The sequence below is a fragment of the Choloepus didactylus genome, chromosome 7, assembly GCF_015220235.1.
Source record: "Choloepus didactylus isolate mChoDid1 chromosome 7, mChoDid1.pri, whole genome shotgun sequence".
In the NCBI taxonomy this organism is placed as follows: Eukaryota; Metazoa; Chordata; class Mammalia; order Pilosa; family Megalonychidae; genus Choloepus; species Choloepus didactylus.
The window spans coordinates 83,090,246-83,110,188 of NC_051313.1; the positions used below are offsets into that span (position 1 = coordinate 83,090,246).

Genomic DNA, 19,943 nt, shown 5'->3' on the forward strand with positions numbered 1-19,943 from the left:
CACAGGTGCACACTGTGGATTATTTTGTTTGTGTGAGCCCTTCTGAAATGCATAATGCTTTGTTTTCCGTATTTTAAATGTACCTAAATGACACTATGGAATAGGTGTTTGTTTTTTCTATTTCCTGTACCATGTTTTTAAGATCTATTTATGTTGCTGTGTGTACTTCTGGTCCGTTACTTCTAACTGTGAAACTTTTTTTTCAGATGGAATTCATATGAATGCACTTTTGACTTGGAAAGTTAGAATTTGCCATGAGGTACTTCTCTGTATACAACACCATAGTACTCCAGTGCTTTACTAATTGGCAAAAACAATTAAAACTCCAGTCCTGCTGTTCAAAGAGCCTATTTAGTCAAGGACTCTACCAAAATGAAAAGCTCCCACTTTTTGGTGAATCTTATGCAGAGAGGATCAGTATCTCTACCTCCTAGGACTAACTACCTGGGAAAGATGTCCCTGCTGCCCCTGGCCCTCCATTCCGGTACACGTCCTTGTTAGGTACTTTAATTTTCATGAAATTATACCACACCTTTCTGCAGTTGAAGCTTTTGTGGCCCTGCAGTGAAATAACAGCCCAGAATAGCTACATCCCAGGGATCTCCACTTTGGACATAGATGTGAAGAATACTGTATATTGTTGAGACTTCTGGTCCAAAAACATGGTAAGAGTAACATACAGGAAGCTTTTGGCTACAAGTTATAAACCTCAACTCTAACTGGTTTAAACAATACTTTTTTCTCACTGTATTAACAGAATAATTAATACTGACCGCGTGGCAGACAAACTCTGACACCTCAGAGGCTTGATGCAGTAAAAGATTATTGCTTGGTCCCACAGTCTGCTGGGGTTGGTGACTCTCTTGGATAGAGTTAGTGAGTCCTTGATTCCAGTGGGTCCGCATGCTACACATGGCTCCCAGGGTCACCATAGCAAGGGAAGAGATGGCTGGTGGATTGTACAGGTTATTTTTAAGGACCAGGTCTAGGAGTGGCTTATGTAATTTCTGCCCACATTCCAGTGTCCAAAAATTAGTCATATGACCTCATCCTAACTGCAAGGGGTGTTGAGACTTGGATTCATCCTGTAAGCCTGGGAAGAGGATAGGATATGGTAAGTAAGGAGCCACATTCCCATAACAAGAAGTCCAGGTGTAGGGCAGGTTTCAGGGTTGGCTGACTTAGAGACTTAGTGGTGTCATCAAGAGCCAAAAATCTTTCCATCCCTCTCCACCCTGCCATCCTTAGACTGTCTCTTTATCCTTAGGCTAGTTCTATTCTTGGTTGCAAGGCAGCTGCTGCAGTTCCAACCATCACTTCCAGACATGGCAATGTGCTGAGGCAGAAAGAGACTGTTTCCTTTCGTATTGCTTCCTTAGGAGTGAGGAAACCTTACCCAGAAAGCACCCAGCACACTTCCTGTGACAACCAGAACTGCCAGCACCCAAACCAGTCACTGACAAGTCAGGATTTGGTATTGGTAGAAGGTCACCCTCTCCTTAGTCATATAGGGGAATGGTGGTCACCATCTGAACAAAACTGATGCTCAGACAATAAGGAAAAGGGGAGAGTGGCTGTCGAGATAGCCAATCTCTACACTCATTAACATCGCTTATACTTCTTACTGTCTATGATTTTCTTCATCGGGTTCCTGCACTATTCTTAGTAAGCTTATGCCTAGCATTGCACATTTGCTTTTGCAATTATAATGCTGTTTTCCATTATATTTGCTGGTGTATAGGAAGGCTTGTGATTCTTCACTCACCTCTGTTCAGTTCTTTTATCTATGTATCTCTATAAATTGCCTTAAATCTATTTTGGAGTAACACCAGATGTTAATTAAATACTGAGAAAGAAACCCAGAGGTAGAAAGATCTTAAAAGGAGCAGAGGACATGGTTGAAGAATAAAAAAGCAAAGAATATTTTGTTATATTCCATTTCTATGAAAAGAGAGGATACCTCTTATTGCCTGGGGGAAGAAGCGGGACTTGTGAGAGAAAAAGGACTATGTACTTTCCTCAAAACCCAGTTTAAGAGAATGCCGTGTGTGTGTGTTTGGTGAGGTGTTGACCTCTTTAATGTCTTGGACTATTATTCCTAATACTGAAACTGAGTGTTTTAAAGACCTCTTCTGCCCCCATTCTCTCTAAGAAGAATAGGAGATGTGTAGTGGTGTTCATATAGAGAAATTAAGAAACAGAAATGAAGTAATTTGAATCTCATAGTACAGAGCAAACTAGAACAAGGTCTTTGGAGATATCACTCATTCAGGACAACAAGTTGAACATGGCCAAGGCCACTGTCCCCGTGGTGAGCTCTGCCACCTCTGATGTAGTGAGGAAAGGAGTCGAGCATCCCTTATATGCCCCAGCCCCTCTCCTGCTCTCTATACCTCCCCACCCCCACCAGACACATATGCTGAGACGATATTGACTTTTGCTTTTAAAGAAGGAAAGGCATTTTAATGCTTTCAAGCCAGAGGTATTGATTTATGCCTTTTTTTGAGGTGTGGATTATATAAATTCTGCCCCCTTTCCAATATCCAAAAATTAGTCATAAGACCCCATCCTAACTGCCAGGGTTGCTAGTGGATTAAGAAGACTTGTCATCAGATACTGGTAAGAGCACCAGATCCCCATGCCAAGTGAGCTGTAGTTGAACAAACACTTCTTTTTAGGTGCTAGACACAGCACCACAGCAACAAGTCTCTGCCATTACAGAATATAGGACACTTAAAACATAACTTTTGGGAAATGTGTAGGAAAAGAATCAAATATAAAGCTTAGAATACTGTAATATGTTAGGCCTGCTAATTTACAGAAATTTTCTGCAAACCTAACTATGTATTTGACTTTCTCTAAAATTTTTCTTTTTCTTATCCAAATTAAGATTAATAGTCATTGGCAGTTAATTATGTCCATATTTTCAATAAACAGTGCTAAATATACAGACCTATACAAAGGATAGTGGAGTAGACTGAGCTTGACTTTTCTAGGAGGAGAGCATTTTATTTAACACTGATGGCCAGAGAGAAGATAGGCCTGTACGGAGTAGGAGGACCTTCAGAGTAGCAACCTGTTCTCTTGTCCTTGTATATTGCCATAATAACATTATACCACTAGTCTGGGATTCTTTTATACAACAGTGGATACTTTCCTAGAAGTCCTAAGGAAAATAGAAGTTTGAATAGTTCATAGGTTTGGCTACAATAGGTCCACACAAACAATACTTCAGTTGTCTGTTCTTTTCTCCTTACAGTCATCTGTTTCTCAAAATTATATTCAGGCCAAACCTTTTGTCAAGGGCACCATATTGGTGATGTTGTCCTCCTCTTGCATTCACCAAGGAGGGGTATGCTGTTACGTCACCTCCTGTATGTATGGCAAGGCTGAGCTTGACTACCTGGTTAATGTGGTAACTGACAGGACGGTGCATGTGGGGCACATTTTTTTTTTTTGGTAACTAATAAGTAACCTGTGGGGTGATATTTTGACACAATGTGAATATCTTATTTCCCAACTTTTACCCAAGATTTCTAGCAGCCAGTGATAATTGTTGCCTGAATTAGTTATTACACATGGGCTATAAAATGGTAATTATCTTATTCTATCATCCTTCTACATTTATTAGCTGGCATTCTTCTTAAAGAATGGCTTTCTCTTCTCTCTGTCTCTCATATATGTAAATAATATGTAAATATGTAACCACAGACTGGTAGATCCTTTTGTGCCCCAATGTGTTTTAATCTATCACTATCATTGTTTTTGGTGCTCAAATTGTTCTTAGAATAGCCAATGACTGCAGACCAGGTTCTGTCGTCATTGAACATGTCTTTGTGTTTGAGCACTCCTTTGCTTTTTGGCACAAGATATTCCAGGCTCATTTTGTACTTTCCTTGTACTTGCCCTGGAATTAGCCTTTCTCCAAAAAGCCCTGGTTCCTTTCAGTGGAGAATAGTATTTACAAATCCAGATCTGGGTGCTGGATATATTTATTGCTACTGGGGTGTTATTTTTTCTAGACTCTTTTTGATCACGATCTCTTACTAAAACCTCCAAATTATTTTGTTTTTATTTTAAATCAACTTTATCAAGGTGTAATTTACATACAATAACATGTACCCATTTTAAGTGTAGAGTTTGCTGCATTTTGACAAACACAGCCAGTCTTGTTACTATCACCTTTAGGCCCCTTTTTGGTCAATCTTTATCACATTTGACTCCAAGTAACCACTGATCTGCTTTCGATCACCATAGATTAGCTTGCGTACTCTAGAAGTTCATGTGGTATCATACAATATGTAGTATTTAGTCTGGCTTCTCCTGCTCAGCATATTTTGAGATTCATCCATGTTGCTGTGCGTATCAGTAGTTCATTACTTTTTTTTTTTTTTTTTGCTGAGTAGTGTAATCTGTTGTATGGATATGCCACAGTTTGTTTACCCATTTACAAGTTGATATACTTTTGAGCTGTTTCCAGTTTATGTCTATTATGAACATTAAGGTGTAACTTTTTTGTGGACATATTCTTTCATATCTCTTTGGTAAATAGCTAGGAGTGGAATCTTCTGAGTCATATCATAAGCATATTTTTAACTTTATAAGAAGTTGCTAATTTTTTTCCAAAGTAGTCATGCCATTTTATATTCCTATCAGGAATGTATAAGAGATCCAGTTGTTCCACATCCTCTTCAACACTTGTTACTGTCAGTCTTTTAATTTTAGCCATTTTAGTGGGTATGTGGTATCTCATTGTGGTTTTAATTTCTATTTCTGTAACAAATGACGGTGTAGAGTATCTTTCCATGTGGTAATTGCTCATTCATATATCTTTGATGAAGTACCTATTTAACTCGTTTGCCTGTTTTTTTAATTGAGTTGTAAGAGTTCTATATATTTTGGTTACAAAGCTTTTCGTCATATATATGTATTGGGATATTTTGTCTCAGTCTGAGGCTTGCTTTAACATTTTCTTAATAGTGTCTTTTGGACAGTAGATAATTTTAATTTCAATGAAATTCAATTTATGATTTTTTAGCGTTTATATTTTCTATATCTTATGTTAGCAATCTTTGCCTAACCTAAGACCCCAAATACTTTCTTAAATGTTTTATTGTATGAATTTTATAAATTTAGTTTTTGTGTTTAGGTCCATCGTTGCATTTTGAATTAATTTTTATGAATAGTGTGTGATATAAGGGTCTGGGTTTTTTGTTTTGTTTTGTTTTGTTTTCCCTGGATGTTCACTTGTTTCAATGCTGTTTATTGAAAGGACTATCCTCCATTGAATTGTCTTGGCACTGTGAAAAAAAATTACCTATCATATGTGGGAGGACTAATTCTGGACTCTCTAAACTCTTCCATTCATCTATCTGTCTATCTTGCACTAATACCACACTGTCTTGTTTGCTGTAGTTTTATAATAAGCAGAGCACAAGCTAGCCCCTCCCAGACAGTCCATACCAGGATTCACAAATTCATATGCCTTCAAGCAAGTAACATAATTAAGTAAAGCTGGCCATGTGTAAGCAACATTACTTTATTTGTATTAAAGGACTAAAGTTTTAATAAATGTAAACTTTATTAAAATGTATTAAATTTTTACATTTATTAAATTTACATTCATTAAGTTACATTTATTAAATTTTTTATATCCCTGTGCTATATATATTTCATGGTTCCTCTTATGGTTTATTTCTAATGTCTTATAGCCTTATACATATATACAATGTTTGCCTATTAAATATATAGGAACATTCCTCCTTTCCATGCATACAACAGTGTTCCCTCTCCATGTTCTTGAAATGTCTGTTTTTCTGTTTCCCACTTTGGAGAGAGGAGTGTCTCCCATGACAGTACAAGCTAGTAATGAAGGGTAATCGATAGGTGCAGCATTGGGGACTGTGGTGAACAGAGGAGGGCTGGGTCTGCTGAAGGGGACGTGGCCTCTCAGCACCACTATTGCCCTAGTGGAATGCTGGCCCAGTTGGCCAACTTTTCAGAGATGCCAGAAATCTGGACTTGTATGTGAAATCTTTGGATTCAAATGCATCTCAAATTGAAATACAAAAACTCTGTGCAAACCAAACAGACTTTCCTTTAGCTTGTCTGCGCAATAAGTAAGAGCATTAAAAGTGAGTGAGTAAATGGCATCATACCTGACAGGGGTCGGTGGAGACAGGATGATGGCCTTAGGTGCTTTTGAAGTGGATCTTTTATTTTTTACAACAGACTTTATTTTTAGAACAGTTTTAGATTTGTAGAAAAGTTGAGAGGATAATAGAGAATTCCCATAAATCCTGCATCTAGTTTCCCCTGTTATCATCTTTCATGCATTACAGTTAATGAACCCGTGTTATTAAAGTCCATACTGTATTCACATTTCTGTAGTTTTTATCCGTTGTCTTTTTTGTGTTCCAAGATCCTATCTAGGACACCACGTCACAGTCAGTCATCATGTCTCCTTTGGCTCCCCTTGGCTGTGAGAGTTTTCAGATTTTCCTTGTTTATGATGACCTTGACAGTTTTGAGGAGCACTGGTCAGATATTTTATAGAATTCCCATTAACTGGGATTTGTCTGATGCTTTCCTCATGATGAGACTGGAGTTGTGGGCTTTGGGGAGAAAGACCACAGCAGTAAAGCAGCCTTGACACACATCATATAAAGAGTGATACTGCTGATAGCATTTATGTTGTTGCTCATGTTCCAGCTTTGACCACTGGGAGCTCTTTTAGATGCTCCTGTGTTCCTTTGACATACCCCCCATTACTCTGTGTGTGTGTGTGTGTGTGTGTGTGTGTGTGTGTGTGTGTGTGTGTTTAGCACTTCTTTTCTGGTGCTTCATGATGTTCTACGTTCTGCCCCAGTCCTAGAATCAGCCATATTTCCAAGGAGCCCTGGCTTCTTTTATTAGAGCATGGTGTTAGAAACCAAGATTTGGGTACTAGTTGTGCTTATTGCTGCTGGGGTGTCATTGCTTCTAGGCCCTCTCAGCTCACAGAGCAAGGAAATAAATGTGTATGCACTGAGCTGTGTGTCTATGCATATCTACAAATGTTTCTATATGTAACCGTGTCTACATTAAGCTAAACATGAGTTCATACTGATGTCTACAACTCTAATCCATTACCACATGGATTGTTCTAGTCTCCTCCCCTTGCTAATATGTAAATTCCCACTTCAACAGTGAGAAATCTGACTCCCATCTTTCGCTAACTGAACTGAATCTTTTTATTAAGGAATACAAGGGATGTGCTTCAGAATGTTCCTGCCGAGGGCCTGTGGCACTTGCATTCCTTTCTTCCTGAACAGTTTTATTCTTCTGTCCACAGTGGTTAGTGCTACTTAGCTCATGGTCATGTTCTCAATGAAGCCTTCACAAATGCCAGGGCATGTCAGATTCTCCATTGCATGCTCTCATAGCATCATCTACTTCTCTTATAGCCTTTATCAAATAGTAATTAATAAATTAATTTTGAAATTATTTGTATCATTGCTTTTTCTCCCCCAGAATTGCAACTTTGTGAAGCAAGGGACCTTGTCTGCCTTGCTCAGGGTCTAGTGTGGTAGATTTAGGTGCTAGTTGTGCTTATTGAACACACATTAGATATGTGATGAATGTTTGTTGAAAGGTAAAGGAGGTATGAAAGGAATGTTAGAACAGATCTTCTACGCAGAGATAGGAGAGAGGCTGAGAATATAACATTAAGAATATTTCTGCTTTCTAGAATTTTTAGCTCCTTAAAATAATTAGCATATGCACCTCAGAAGTTCTTGCTTTGCAAATGGTGGTGTATGGATATTAAAATAGGCAAAAATCCACAATAATCTCGAGTTGTAGGGAAGACACTGTATGGAATGAATAGCACTGAATTAAGTAGTAGTTAGTTGAAGAAAATGATAGTGAAATCACTAGGCGGCAAATGCAAGAAAAAGGGAGGAAAGAGCAGACATTGTATTAATTATCAATTTGCTCCAAAGAAAATGTATGGGTGCATTGTATCATATAAACATAATTTCTGTGTTGGAAAATCAGATGTTTATGGACAGTTAAATTGGAAAGAACCTTGACTCTAGGTCACCTCCTCTGTATTCATCATTTTTGCACTGCTTTTCCCTATGTGTTTTTAGTTCATTGGGTCCTGTTGGATTTAGGTTATGCCTTTTTTTTTTTTTTTGCCATGGAAATTGTTAGTTAAAAAAAAAGGATACAGAATGTCGTATTCTTTATTGTAACTCTACTCCTTGAGGTTGCCTATAGCATTTTAAATTTCAAAAGTTGAGAACTTTATTCATTTCCCTTTGGGAGAAAATAAAACAAGATTTCAGCTAGTGACATGTCTTCAAGGAAGCTAAAGGCATTTGTTTAACTTTTTCTGTTTTACTCTAAGGGCATTTTGATGATCACCTACATGTGACCTTCTCAAGTATTCCAGTTCCTGAAGCTGGCTGTTAACCTCTCATGAGGCCTGACCAAAAGAACGCAGTTTAAAGTTGCAGAAAGAAAAGTTGGCTAAAGAAACAGGAGCTGGTTGTTGGTTAGGGTCACCAGACATGGGAATGCACAGTGGTTGCCTGCCTCCTTCCTTTCCTGAAGACAAATGAAGATGAGATAAACAAGCACCACCTTCCCTGGGATAGTTTAAATGGCTTTTCCGGGAGGAATGTGGAGATGCACCAAATGGATCTCCTATGAGCTTTGCTGCCTTTGGGTAGTCAGGTCACCCTGGCGGTGACTTTGGCTGTTCAACATTGCCACCATTTAATTGGGAGTCAGATAGGAGGAGTAAATGACAGTTTGAACTTGGCATTGAATAAATAGGAAAAGAGTGCCTTTGGGAACCAGACCTGTTCGTAATATTATAACTGTTAAAAACATGTGAATTGTTTCCTCTTTATCTTAATACTCAGTGCTCTATTCTGTTTTAGATTGGAGCTCATACCAGGAACTTAAGGTTGTGCCTGGCCTGGAACTGCTGTTTCCTGTTAAGAAAGTAGCAAAGCTTTTAAATCCTGAGAATATTTTACTGGTATAAAAGTGCTTTAAGTTTGAATAGTAACTGTCCTTGTAATATTTTCTCCCTTTTCAGAAAAAGAAAGTAGCTGCCAAGGAATTCTTACAGAGCATAGAATGAGTGAAAAGGACACAGAACAGAATAGATCCCAGGGGTGAAATGAAGAAGTTCTGTAAATAGCTGTGCTATTTTCCTTTGAAATGTCTGGCGCACTCTATATAGTACAGTGGTCATATTCAGAGGGACTGTGTGCCTGATTCTGTGATGAAGCATTCCACATTGAATATCAGAGCAGAACACGTGCAACAAGGGCATGTGGACTTTTTAGGATCGTTAAACTATTTAAATGACAAACTCTTTTTTATTTAGCATACTTGGAAACATAATCCTGCCAAATCACTTGTGTTCAAGTAGTCATTGCCTCGCCTTTATTATAGGCATTGCCTCACCTTTAACACACAACCCTCTGGAAAAATAGAACATGAACAACTCTTAGCTCTGAGCTGCTTTCAGAAATGAGAGTATGCTAAGTGAAACCTACTTTCTAGCATGAAAATGGCACAGGGATGTGAAGTTTTTCTTCTCTGATTCATCTCATTACCTAGCACCCCAGGCCATTATATATTCTGTGGATAAAATCCTACATGTCTTTCATGGCCCAGCTTAAAGGAAAAGTCTGCCTCAAAACGTGCTTACTTCCTATCGTCATATTTAAATATTCTCTTCCTTGTGGTCCCACAGTTTTGGTTTATTATTTTCCTTAGTGGCGATTTCTCTTTTCGTCCTTTGGAAACATTTGTGCCTCCTGTCCTTTTGATGTCTATATTCCTCTTTGATTGTGAGCATGTCCCTTGCACAGAGCAGGCACATTTTTATCGTTTATTCTTGTGGGCCCACATTTAAATTACCACCTGCTGCTGAACTGCCTGTCAAGAATTTTTTGGTACCTGCCATGTATAGGGCACAACTTTCTGCACTGTCAGCAGGACCCAGAAGTCCGAGCCGGGGACTGCTCACCAGTTTTTCACAACCTTGAAATCTTGATGAACTGGGGAAAACAGTTTAGGAGCTGAGAAATCATAGCCAAGGAAATATCCCCCCAAAGGGCACAGGTCTATTTTTAGTGTGTTATTCCTATAAAGCCATTCTGTTAAGGGAAGAAAATGTATTAGGTTTAACTTGGTTTCTTGGTATACTTGTCATGTTTGGTATATATGACAAAAAAATCAAAGTGTTTTTAATTTTCTGCATTATGTGAAGGAACAGAAGCCTAAAGATGGGGTGAGTTGGGACGGGGGCTGTGTTTTTGTGAAAATTTTAGTAAGTTTTCTGTTTTTCCCCACCTCTGGGGAAAACCTTGGAAACAAAACATTACAGGTTAATATTGACTCAAGAATTCAATGGCTGAAGCATTGCTGAGAGAAATTAAAGACTTAGGTAAATGGAGAGAGATCATGTCATGGGTTAGAGGGCTCAGTGTTCTTAAGATGTTGATTCTTGCCAAACTGCTCTGTAGATTTAACACATCCCAATAAAACTTTGTTGAAATTATTGAACAGACTCTGAAATTCATCTGGTATTTCAAAGCATAGGACAACCAAAACAACTTTGGCAAAGAAGAACAAAGTTGATGACTAACGCTATCTGATTTCAGACTTATTATAAAACTACAGTAATCAAGACAGTGTGATATTGATGTCAAGATCAAATAGATCAATGGATCAGAATATAGAATCCAGAAATAGACCCACACATACATGGACAACTGATTTTTGTCAAAGATGCAAAGGCAATGTAATTGTTCCAGCACAACTAGATACCATTGGAACAACTGGCTATCCATATTTTTTTAAAAAATGAACTTCAGTCAATTCTTCACACATACTCAAAAATTAACTCAGAATGGATCATAAACTAAATGTAAAACCTAAAACTATAAAACGTCTGTGGCGTAGATAATCATCGTGACCCCAGATCAGACAAAGGTATCTTGGATACATCAAAAGCATGATCCATAAAAGAACAAATTGGTAAAGTGGAGTTGATCAACATGTAAACCTTCTTTTCTTCAAGAATCCTATTATGAGAATGAAAAGATGAGTCACAGATTGCAAAAATATTTGCAAATCATATCTCTGATAAAGGACTGTATGCAGAATATGTAAAGAACTCTCAAAACTCAGTGAGAAAACTGTCAGACTGTTGGCATTCTGTTTGCTACGCCATCAGTCAGAGAGACACCTAAGAGCTGTAAACCCATTTTAACATGGGTGTTGGGGTTGCCTCCTTTTAAAACATGACTCACACAGCCTCTGAAGGAAGAACGTTTATTCATGTAGAGAAGAGACCGAGCAAGGCCAGCTTCACTGGTGGGTGTGAGTTCCCCACGGCCAGTGGGTCTCAATCCACTGGCCGATGCCAGATGCCAGGAGCTGTTCTGACCTCTGCACACCTCTTGTGCCACAGTGGGAGGACTCTGTAGTGGGCGGACCCTGCTCCCTCCCCTCCAGGAGCAAGGGTGGGGGTTGGGATGGAACACGGAACACGGGGAGAGTGAAACGGATGCCATGGAACATGCCCACTTTACCCAGACTGTCTGCAGTGAACGTTTACATATACTCTGGACAATGGGGGAAAGAATGTTCCCGCGGGAAGGCCACTGTCTGCTAGAGGATGTGTTTTATCTCAGGGCGCTGGAAAAAGGAGCCAGCCCACGTTTATCATCCCATCCTAGGAGCCAGGCCAACACCATTCCAAGCACAGGCTGCACTTGGACCATCCCCTACATCAAAAACAACCCAATTTTTAAAATGGGCAGTAGATTTGTTCAGACATTTCACCCAGGAAGAGCTGCAGATGGCACATAAGCACATGAAAGATGTTCAGCTTCATTAGTCATTAGAAAATGCAAATTAAAACCACTGTGAGGTACTGCTGTTCCCAATTACAATGGCTAAAATTAAGAAAGTTGACCATACCTAGTGTTGGTGAGGATGTGGAGGGACAAGCACTGTCATACACTGCTGGTGGGAATGTAAAATGGTGTAACTGCTTTGAATATAAGTTGGTAGTTTAAATTAAATGTCCACCTGCTATATGATCCAGCCATTCTGTTCCTAGGTATTTATCTATATACAGACTTATACACAGATGTTCATAGCAGCCTTTTCTGTAATAGCCAAAACATGGAAACAACCCAAATGTCTATTAACAAATGGACAAATGGATAAACAAACTCTGGTATATCCTTACAATAGAACAACATTCAGCAATAAAAAGGAATGAACTGTTGGCATACCCTACAATATGGATGATTCTCTGAATAATTATATTGAGTGAAAGAAGCCAGAACCCCCCCCCCAAAAAAAAAAGAAAAGAGAAAACACATACTATATGATTCCATTCATTTAAATTTTTAGGAAATGCAAACTAATGTATAGTGCAAATGATAGATCAGTGGTGGCCTGGGGAGTGGAGTGGAGAGGGGTGGGAGGGATGGATTAAAAAAGGACACAAGGAAACATTTGGGGGTGATGGTATTTCATTATTTTGATGGTGGTGATGGTTTCATGAGTGTATACATATGTGAAAATGTCAAATTTTATACTTTAAATATGTATATTTTATTGTATGTCAACATTTCAGGGGTCCCTGAGATCACCCACACATTTTGCGATTCACTGGAAGGACTCACAGCATTCAGTATGTAGCTGTACTCTTGGCTAGGATTTTTTACAGTGACACAGAAGGGATATGCAGCTGGGTCAGTAAGGGAAACACAGCAGGTGGGTCTGTGGGATACATGGGCTTTCTATACTCTCCCATCCCATGAGGGGTCATGAGAGCAACCCTCCCTTTAACAGTGAAAATGTAGCTGCATATTTACGTGTTCATGCTTAGGGAAACCTGCATTTCGGAGTTTTTATCAGCAACTGGTCACATAGGCACCTCCTGCCCAACAGAATTTCAGACTCACAGCAGGAAAGCAGGTGTTCATTGCCCCAGGCAGGCAGGACAACTGTATCAGTGTAGGGAGTGCTTCAAAAACCAAGTTCCCAGATGCTAGCCGCGGGCCAGTCTTGCAAGCAGTTCTTCCTAAAGGTAACAGTCCCAGGCCTGCTCTGTTCACTCTTTTCTGCAGAGTCATATACCTCAGTAAAGCTTTTTTTTTTTTTAATTTATTTTTTATTTTTTATTTTTTTAGTAAAGCTTTTTTTAAAATCATGATATAAATTATTATAAGAGAGCACAAGGCAATTGTTATGAATTTATCAAAAAAGTGACAGAGACCATAAAAATAGTAATTGTGGATTTGGGAGAGACCAACACAGTGGTCTTCGTTACCTGGAATGCTTCAAATCCTCAACTCCTGTTTTTTTTTTTTTGCAATGATATGGGATATAAATAAGTAAAATTGGGATGCTTGGCAAATGGGGCCTTCTTCATTATTTTTGCTCTTAATAGTACAACTTCTCATTTCAATTGTATTTGAAAGTTGTTCCCAAATGTATAATTTTTCTTCCTTTCATTAAAAAAAAAAATCCTTGCTTAATAGTCATTATTGTAACCATTGGTTAAGTGATCATAAAGGAAGGTAATGCATTGGTGTTGAAAGTATAGTTACCTCAACAACAGGGCCACCTCATGCAGCTGTGCAGGTTATGCCCTGCCCAAAGGCCCACCATGCTGAGCGGGTGAATGATGTCCAGCCTATGTTGATGGCCAAGCCATGGGCACCAGCATGGGGTGCGTCTGCTTGAGGAAGCACAGTCTTTTTCTAGTTTGCGCAAAGGTGTTGTGTTGGCTGGCTGTGTCCTGTTCTACCCACACCCTGGGAAAAGGTGGTGGTGGTGGTAGCAGTGATGGTGGTTTTCCTCCACAATGCTGCCTGGCTTCAGCAAGCTTTATTGTTAGGGTGTCTTTCTCCTTAAAGTTCAACAAATAGCTTTTGATTGGGGATTGTGTTTAACCAGGATTCCACGACATACAACAGTGTGGGCCAGAAGAGGACCAGCTGCTGCCACTGCCTGCACGAGGTGTTTTCCTCTCTAGTTTGGCTCAATTGCCCTTGAAAGGCAGATGAATTTAGTGTGCGTTCTCCTTTTTGTCACTGTTGTGGATGCCTACTCTCTGTTCTATGTCTGGATCCCATTACAAATGTCCCCAGCCAGGATTTCTGTATATGTGTAGCAATAAAAATTCAGAGAAAGGAGGCTCCTGTGGCTTCTCTGTGTGAAGTTCTTGCTGTTACTGAGTATTAAAGTTTCCTAAAGCAGAAAAATAGCACCTCCCTGCAGAAGACATTATGTGTTGTTTAAAAGATTCGATTCTGAAACAGAAAAGAAAATATCTGATAGTCACAACTCGGCTTCAAATAAGTAACATTCAGATATTGACATGCACTTTATTTCTCTTAAGCCGCCATCTAAACTTACGAGTGAGTACAAAGATGATGGTGCCGAGTAACCAAATAGTAATGAATTAGGCAATCTGTCAAAGGAAGGATTCTGTTTGCAAACCTTCAGCATTTGGAAATCTGCCCCCACTTCCCTCCCTCCATCCCCAATTCTGCTGTGTGGATCACATTGCTTTCCTCTCTTCATGTTCTTTTCCCCAAGGAAACTTAAAATGCATGTCTTTTCCCTTTTTATAGATGCGAACCACACGCAAGGTCTCAGTCTGGCCAGTGGGCCTGGTTGGTGGGCGACGCTATGAACGTCCATTGGTGGAAAACGGCAAAGTCGTTGGTTGGTACACCGGCTGGAGAGCAGACAGGCCTTTTGCCATCGACATGGCAGGTGAGGAGTGTGGGTGGAACATTTGTTCTTGCCTGAACGTTCTTACTGATGCTCCAATTTATAACAGTATGCCAGAGAAGAAAGCTTAAAAAGACCCTAGATGACACCATAATCAGTTTTTCAAAATATTTATTTAAACCTCCAAAATAGGCTCCTTGATTAAATCAAGTGGAGATTAATTTTAGAAGTGATTAGAAAATGCTCATCCCATTCCATTTTGTCACCTGCCTCTGAGCCATTCACTTATCCAACAAACATTTCTGTGCCAGGTGCTGAGTTCAGCATTGGAATTTCAGTGGTGAGAAATAGACCTGGCCTCTGCTTCACAGTAGACTATTGGCTGGGTACCCTTTCATATTTCTCTAGAAAAGGCCAATTCTTCTAGAGAAGACCAGTTTATTAAAATATATCACATGCATGTTGATAAATTGCATAGTGATAAAAATTTATGAATTGATCCTTTTAAATTTAAGACTTAAGTTCAAAGCATAAAGTTAATGATTATTGATACATTTAGTAGCTAAAATAGAAAATTTGACTACTAGATTTTCGAGTGTTTATCATCTTTGAATGTAGCCATCCTTTAAAGTTTTTATTCTCTGACCGACCAGTTGAATTGAATGAGACCTGTAGTAGACCACAAGTTCTAAAAGTCTCCTTTGTAATAAAGTTACTCATTTTCTGTGGGTGATATAAAATGATGACTGTGATAATTGTGGAAGGATGCAGCTTGAAACATGAGGCTTGGAGGCAAAAAAACAAAACAAAACAAAAAACCACTGACATCTATAACCTAGAAGATGGAGGCAGAATGGCTTCAAAATTGATCTCATCAATCTTATACTCTGAAGCACAGCTCTGTCTGTCTGTCAGCCTGTGCTTAGCCAATCTTTTGTGTGTATTTCCTGACTGCAGTCAGAATCTCTGTACTCAGAAATCTGATGGTATGAAGGCTGCTTTCTGAACTGAGTTCATCACTTTTATTCTGACAATGCTATAAATTTGAGGGAGCAGGTTTATGAAGAACAGTCAGAGTAAGAGCTGTTAGGTGGAAGCTCTGACTAACGGGGTGTTGCGTGTGCATCACACTGCATGCATCATGGGAAAAGACATATTTTTATTTAACATTTAATGCACTTTTCCTGAGTGCCAGCTTTGTGGGACTGTGTGTCGGTCTCTGACCAAAGGGCAGTCTGGATCTCTTACCCTTCCCTGATTACCCTCTCCCTGCCCTCTACTCTGCTTCCTGAGCTCTCCATCTCTTTTTTTTTTCCAATTTTTTTTTTTTAATTTATTGAGGCTTGTTTTATGTCCCAGCGTATGGTCTATTCTGGAGAAAGTTCTGTGATCACTAGAGAAGAATGTGTATCCTGGCGATTTGGGATATAATGTTCTATATATGTCTGTTAAATCAAATTCATTTATCAGATTGTTTAGGTTTTCAGTTTCCTTATTGGTCTTCTGTCTGGTTGATCTATCTATAGGAGAGAGTGATGTGTTGAAGTCTCGCACAATTATTGTGGAAACATCAATTGCTTCCTTTAGTTTTGCCAGTGTTTGTCTCATGTATTTTGTGGCACCATGATTGGATGCATAAACATTTATGATTGTTATTTCTTCTTGTTGAATTGCCCCTTTTCTTAATATGTAGTGGTCTTCTTTGTCTCTCATAACATCCTTGCATTTAAAGTCTATTTTATCTGAGATTAATATTGCTACTCCTGCTTTCTTTTGGCTGTAGCTTGCATGAAATATTTTTTCCATCCTTTCACTTTCAATTTCTTTGTGTCCCTGTGTCTAAGATGACACATATGATGCATGCAACATATTGATGGTTCGTATTTTTTGATCCTTTCTGCCAATCTATATCTTTTAATTGGGGAGTTGAATCCATTTACATTCATTGTTATTACTGTGAAGGCATTTCTTGAATCAGCCATCCTATCCTTTGGTTTATAATTGTCAGATATATTTTTTCCCTCTCTCTCTCTTATTGTCCTTTAATGAACCAATACTGAATCTCTTTAGTACTGAACCTTTCTCTGTATCTCTCTCTCCTTTCTTTGTTTCTCTGTTGGTAGGGCTCCCTTTGGTACCTGAAGTAGGGCAGGTCTTTTATTAGCAAATTCTCTCAGCATTTGTTGTCTGTGGAAAATTTAAGCTTTCCCTCAAATTTGAAGGAGAGCTTTGCTGGATAAAGTATTCTTGTTGGAAATTTTTCTCTCTCAGAATTGTAAATATGTGATGCCACTGCCTTCTCGCCTCCATGTTGGCCACTGTGTAGTCACTACTTGGTCTTATGTTGTTTCTTTTGTATGTGGTGAATTGCTTTTCTCTTGCTGCTTTCAGTACTTGCTCCTTCTCTTCAGTATTTGTCAGTCTGATTAGAATATGTCTTGGAGTGGGTTTATTTGGATTTATTCTATTTGGAGTTGGCTGGGCATTTATGCTTTTGTGTATTTACATTGTGTAGAAGGTTTGGGAAGTTTTCCCCAACAATTTCTTTGAATACTATTTCTAGACCTTTACCCTTCTCTTCCCCCTCTGGGATACCAATGAGTCTTATATTTGGATGTTTTATCTATCATATCTCTGAGGTCCGTTTCAATTTTTTTTGATTTTTTTCCCCATTCTTTCATTTGTTCTTTCATTTTCCATTCTGTGGTCCTCGAGGTCACTGATTCGTTGTTCATCTTCCTCTAGTCTTCTACTATGAATATCCAGAATCTTTTTCATTTGGTCAACAGTTTCTTTTATTTCCATAAGGTCATCTATTTTTTTTATTTACTCTTGCAATTTCTTCTTTATGGTCTTCTAGGGTCTTCTTCATGTCCTTTATATCCTGTGTCATGCTCTTCTTCATGTCCTTTATATCTTGTGCCATGCTTTCATTATTTGTCTTTAGTTGTTTGATTAATTGCTCCAAGTACTGAGTCTCCTCTGATCTTTTGATTTGGGTGTTTGGGTTTGGGTTATCCATATCATCTGGTTTTCTCATATGCTTTAAAATTTTCTGTTGTTTTTGGCCTCTTGGCATTTGCTTTACTTGATAGGGTTCTTTTAGGATATGTAGGATTATTCAAAGACTAATCTCTGATTTGTCAGATCTACAGCTTGGTGACGTACACTTTAACTAACCAGCAGATGGCGTCCATGAGTCACCTATTCCCCTCTAGTCAGTTCTCCCCAACTTTGACTTTGTGGTGCGTGGGGGTCTGGTTCTTGTGGGGTCCAATTGGTGCACCAAGTTTGGATATGTTGTTGGTGCTGTCCGCCATGAATGTGGGGCGTGTGTCTGAGCAGTTAGGGATGGAGGGCAGCTTTAATAATGAAACCTCCCAGGTGTTCCTGGAGATTTAAGGCTGTTGTAAGAGTCTAAACCTTCATTTCCGTCTTGACACAGATGGTCTCTCCCACTGACCCACAAGTCCTTTGTATTGGTATACGGTCCCTGGGATTTCCAAGTGGGTCCCTCTTCCAAGCCGTGCCCTTCTAGGGTCTCTGCTGAGGGAAGGCTGTGCTACATCACAAGTGTGCGCCGACCCTCAAGGGAAGCCCTGGGCCACCAGGCTGTGTAGGGGCGTTCCCAGTCTGCTGTAAGGATGGCTGTATGAGGTGTGTTAATTTCCCTCTTTTCGCACAGCTCCACCTTCCCAGCTCCAGGACAGTTAGCTGTGGGTGCATGAAATGCTATTGTCCACACCCGATATTGTGGCGTGTACATATGTTGCTGGAAACGCTTCTCATCACATTGGGTTTTTTGGCATGGCTCTGGGCTGTGGTGCCTGTGCTGGGCAGGAGCATTCCTAGCCCACCGGGAAGATGGCTGCAAGGGGCGTGGTTATTTTCCCCTTTTGGCTCACCTCTGCCTGCCTCACTCTGAGACAATTAGCAGCAGGTGCATGAAAGGCTATCTTCCACGCCAGATATTGAGGCGTTTGCACAGCCCGTTCCTGCCACGCTTCACTGTGTGGTTCTCGCTACCGCATCTGCAGTCTGCCTCCAAACGCCAACCCACAGTTTCCCCACACTGCAGCATGGCTGCCAGATATTCGGAAGGCTTACTCATTTCAGAATGCAGACTCCTGGTTTCAGCAAGTGCATGGTCCCTGTGGATTTAGCAGACCTTGTCCAGCTCATGCATTGCCGGAACTGATGTTCTGGGTCACTTTCTGGCTTTTATCTAGTATTTTTCACGGAGGTGTTTTTTTGCCCTGTCTTTCCTAGCCGCCATCTTAGGTTCTGCCTCTCTCCATAACTGTTACAACCCCAGCCTTACCCTTGGTCTCCAGTTCTTGCAGCCTCAGAGCTGAGTTGGCATCTCAACCAAAGCATTTACCTGGAGGCAGGTGGAGAGGCAGGTGAGCCATACTTGGAAGGTCCTGAGCATTCTTAAAGAGTCCTTTCCTTAATCAAGTGTGAGTTCATGGCTCTGAAAATAGAAGGCTGACCATAATGTATCTTTTGAAAATCAGGCTTCTTGCTGGTCAGAAGTATTACCTTGAGCAGAAAACTCAGAGAACATTGGGGTAACTCCTTTCACTTCTCTGGGATTTAGTTTCCTCATGTATAAAATGAGGCAGTTGTGTGAGATGACCTCTCAGGGCTCCTCCAATGTGTTCTTCCTTTTCCTCTCTTCCCTCCTTAGGAAGCCTCACGAAAAGCCCAGGTCCCTGGGCTCTAAGTGAGGGTTGTGACTGCAGAAGCAGCCAGCTGACAGATGTTTGGCACTTACTTTTCTCAGAGCCTTGTTTCAACACCAACTCCCTAGACATACCTCTTTACACACAGTCTCTTTGCCCATTACCCTGCAAAGGTACCTTCAAGGTGGGATGAAGTAGATAACTTCTTGGATTTTACTGTAATAGTTTTATGTAGATGATCAAGTATCCAGTAAGCCTGTTGAACATTTTGTATTGGTTTCCCCCAAAAGTTGGGTCAAAATTAATATTTCTGAAATTCAAGAAAGGTATCCGAGTTTTATACGGTAGGGCTGGCCTGTGACAAGTTATTTGATGCCCTTTCACTGCTAGATTCTACAGGATATTTTTGTATGATATAACCAATGTTTGAATTTTTCTAAGCATTTCGCTGTATTTTCAAGGCTTAGTACAAACATTCAAGGACTA

At 39.7% G+C, this 19,943-nt stretch overlaps 1 protein-coding gene across 2 annotated transcripts in view; it reads left to right on the forward strand.

Moving 5' to 3' along the window:
* Positions 1 to 19,943, forward strand: part of B3GAT2 (beta-1,3-glucuronyltransferase 2) — a 111,385-nt gene that overhangs the window by 14,713 nt on the left and 76,729 nt on the right. For both annotated transcript variants that reach the window (XR_005218041.1, XM_037844149.1), the window contains exon 2: positions 14,670 to 14,814. Coding sequence is in view for 1 of the 2 variants with exons in the window: in XM_037844149.1 (XP_037700077.1) it covers positions 14,670 to 14,814 (145 nt within the window). In the remaining variant the exon portion in view is untranslated. The remainder of the gene's footprint in view (positions 1 to 14,669; positions 14,815 to 19,943) is intronic.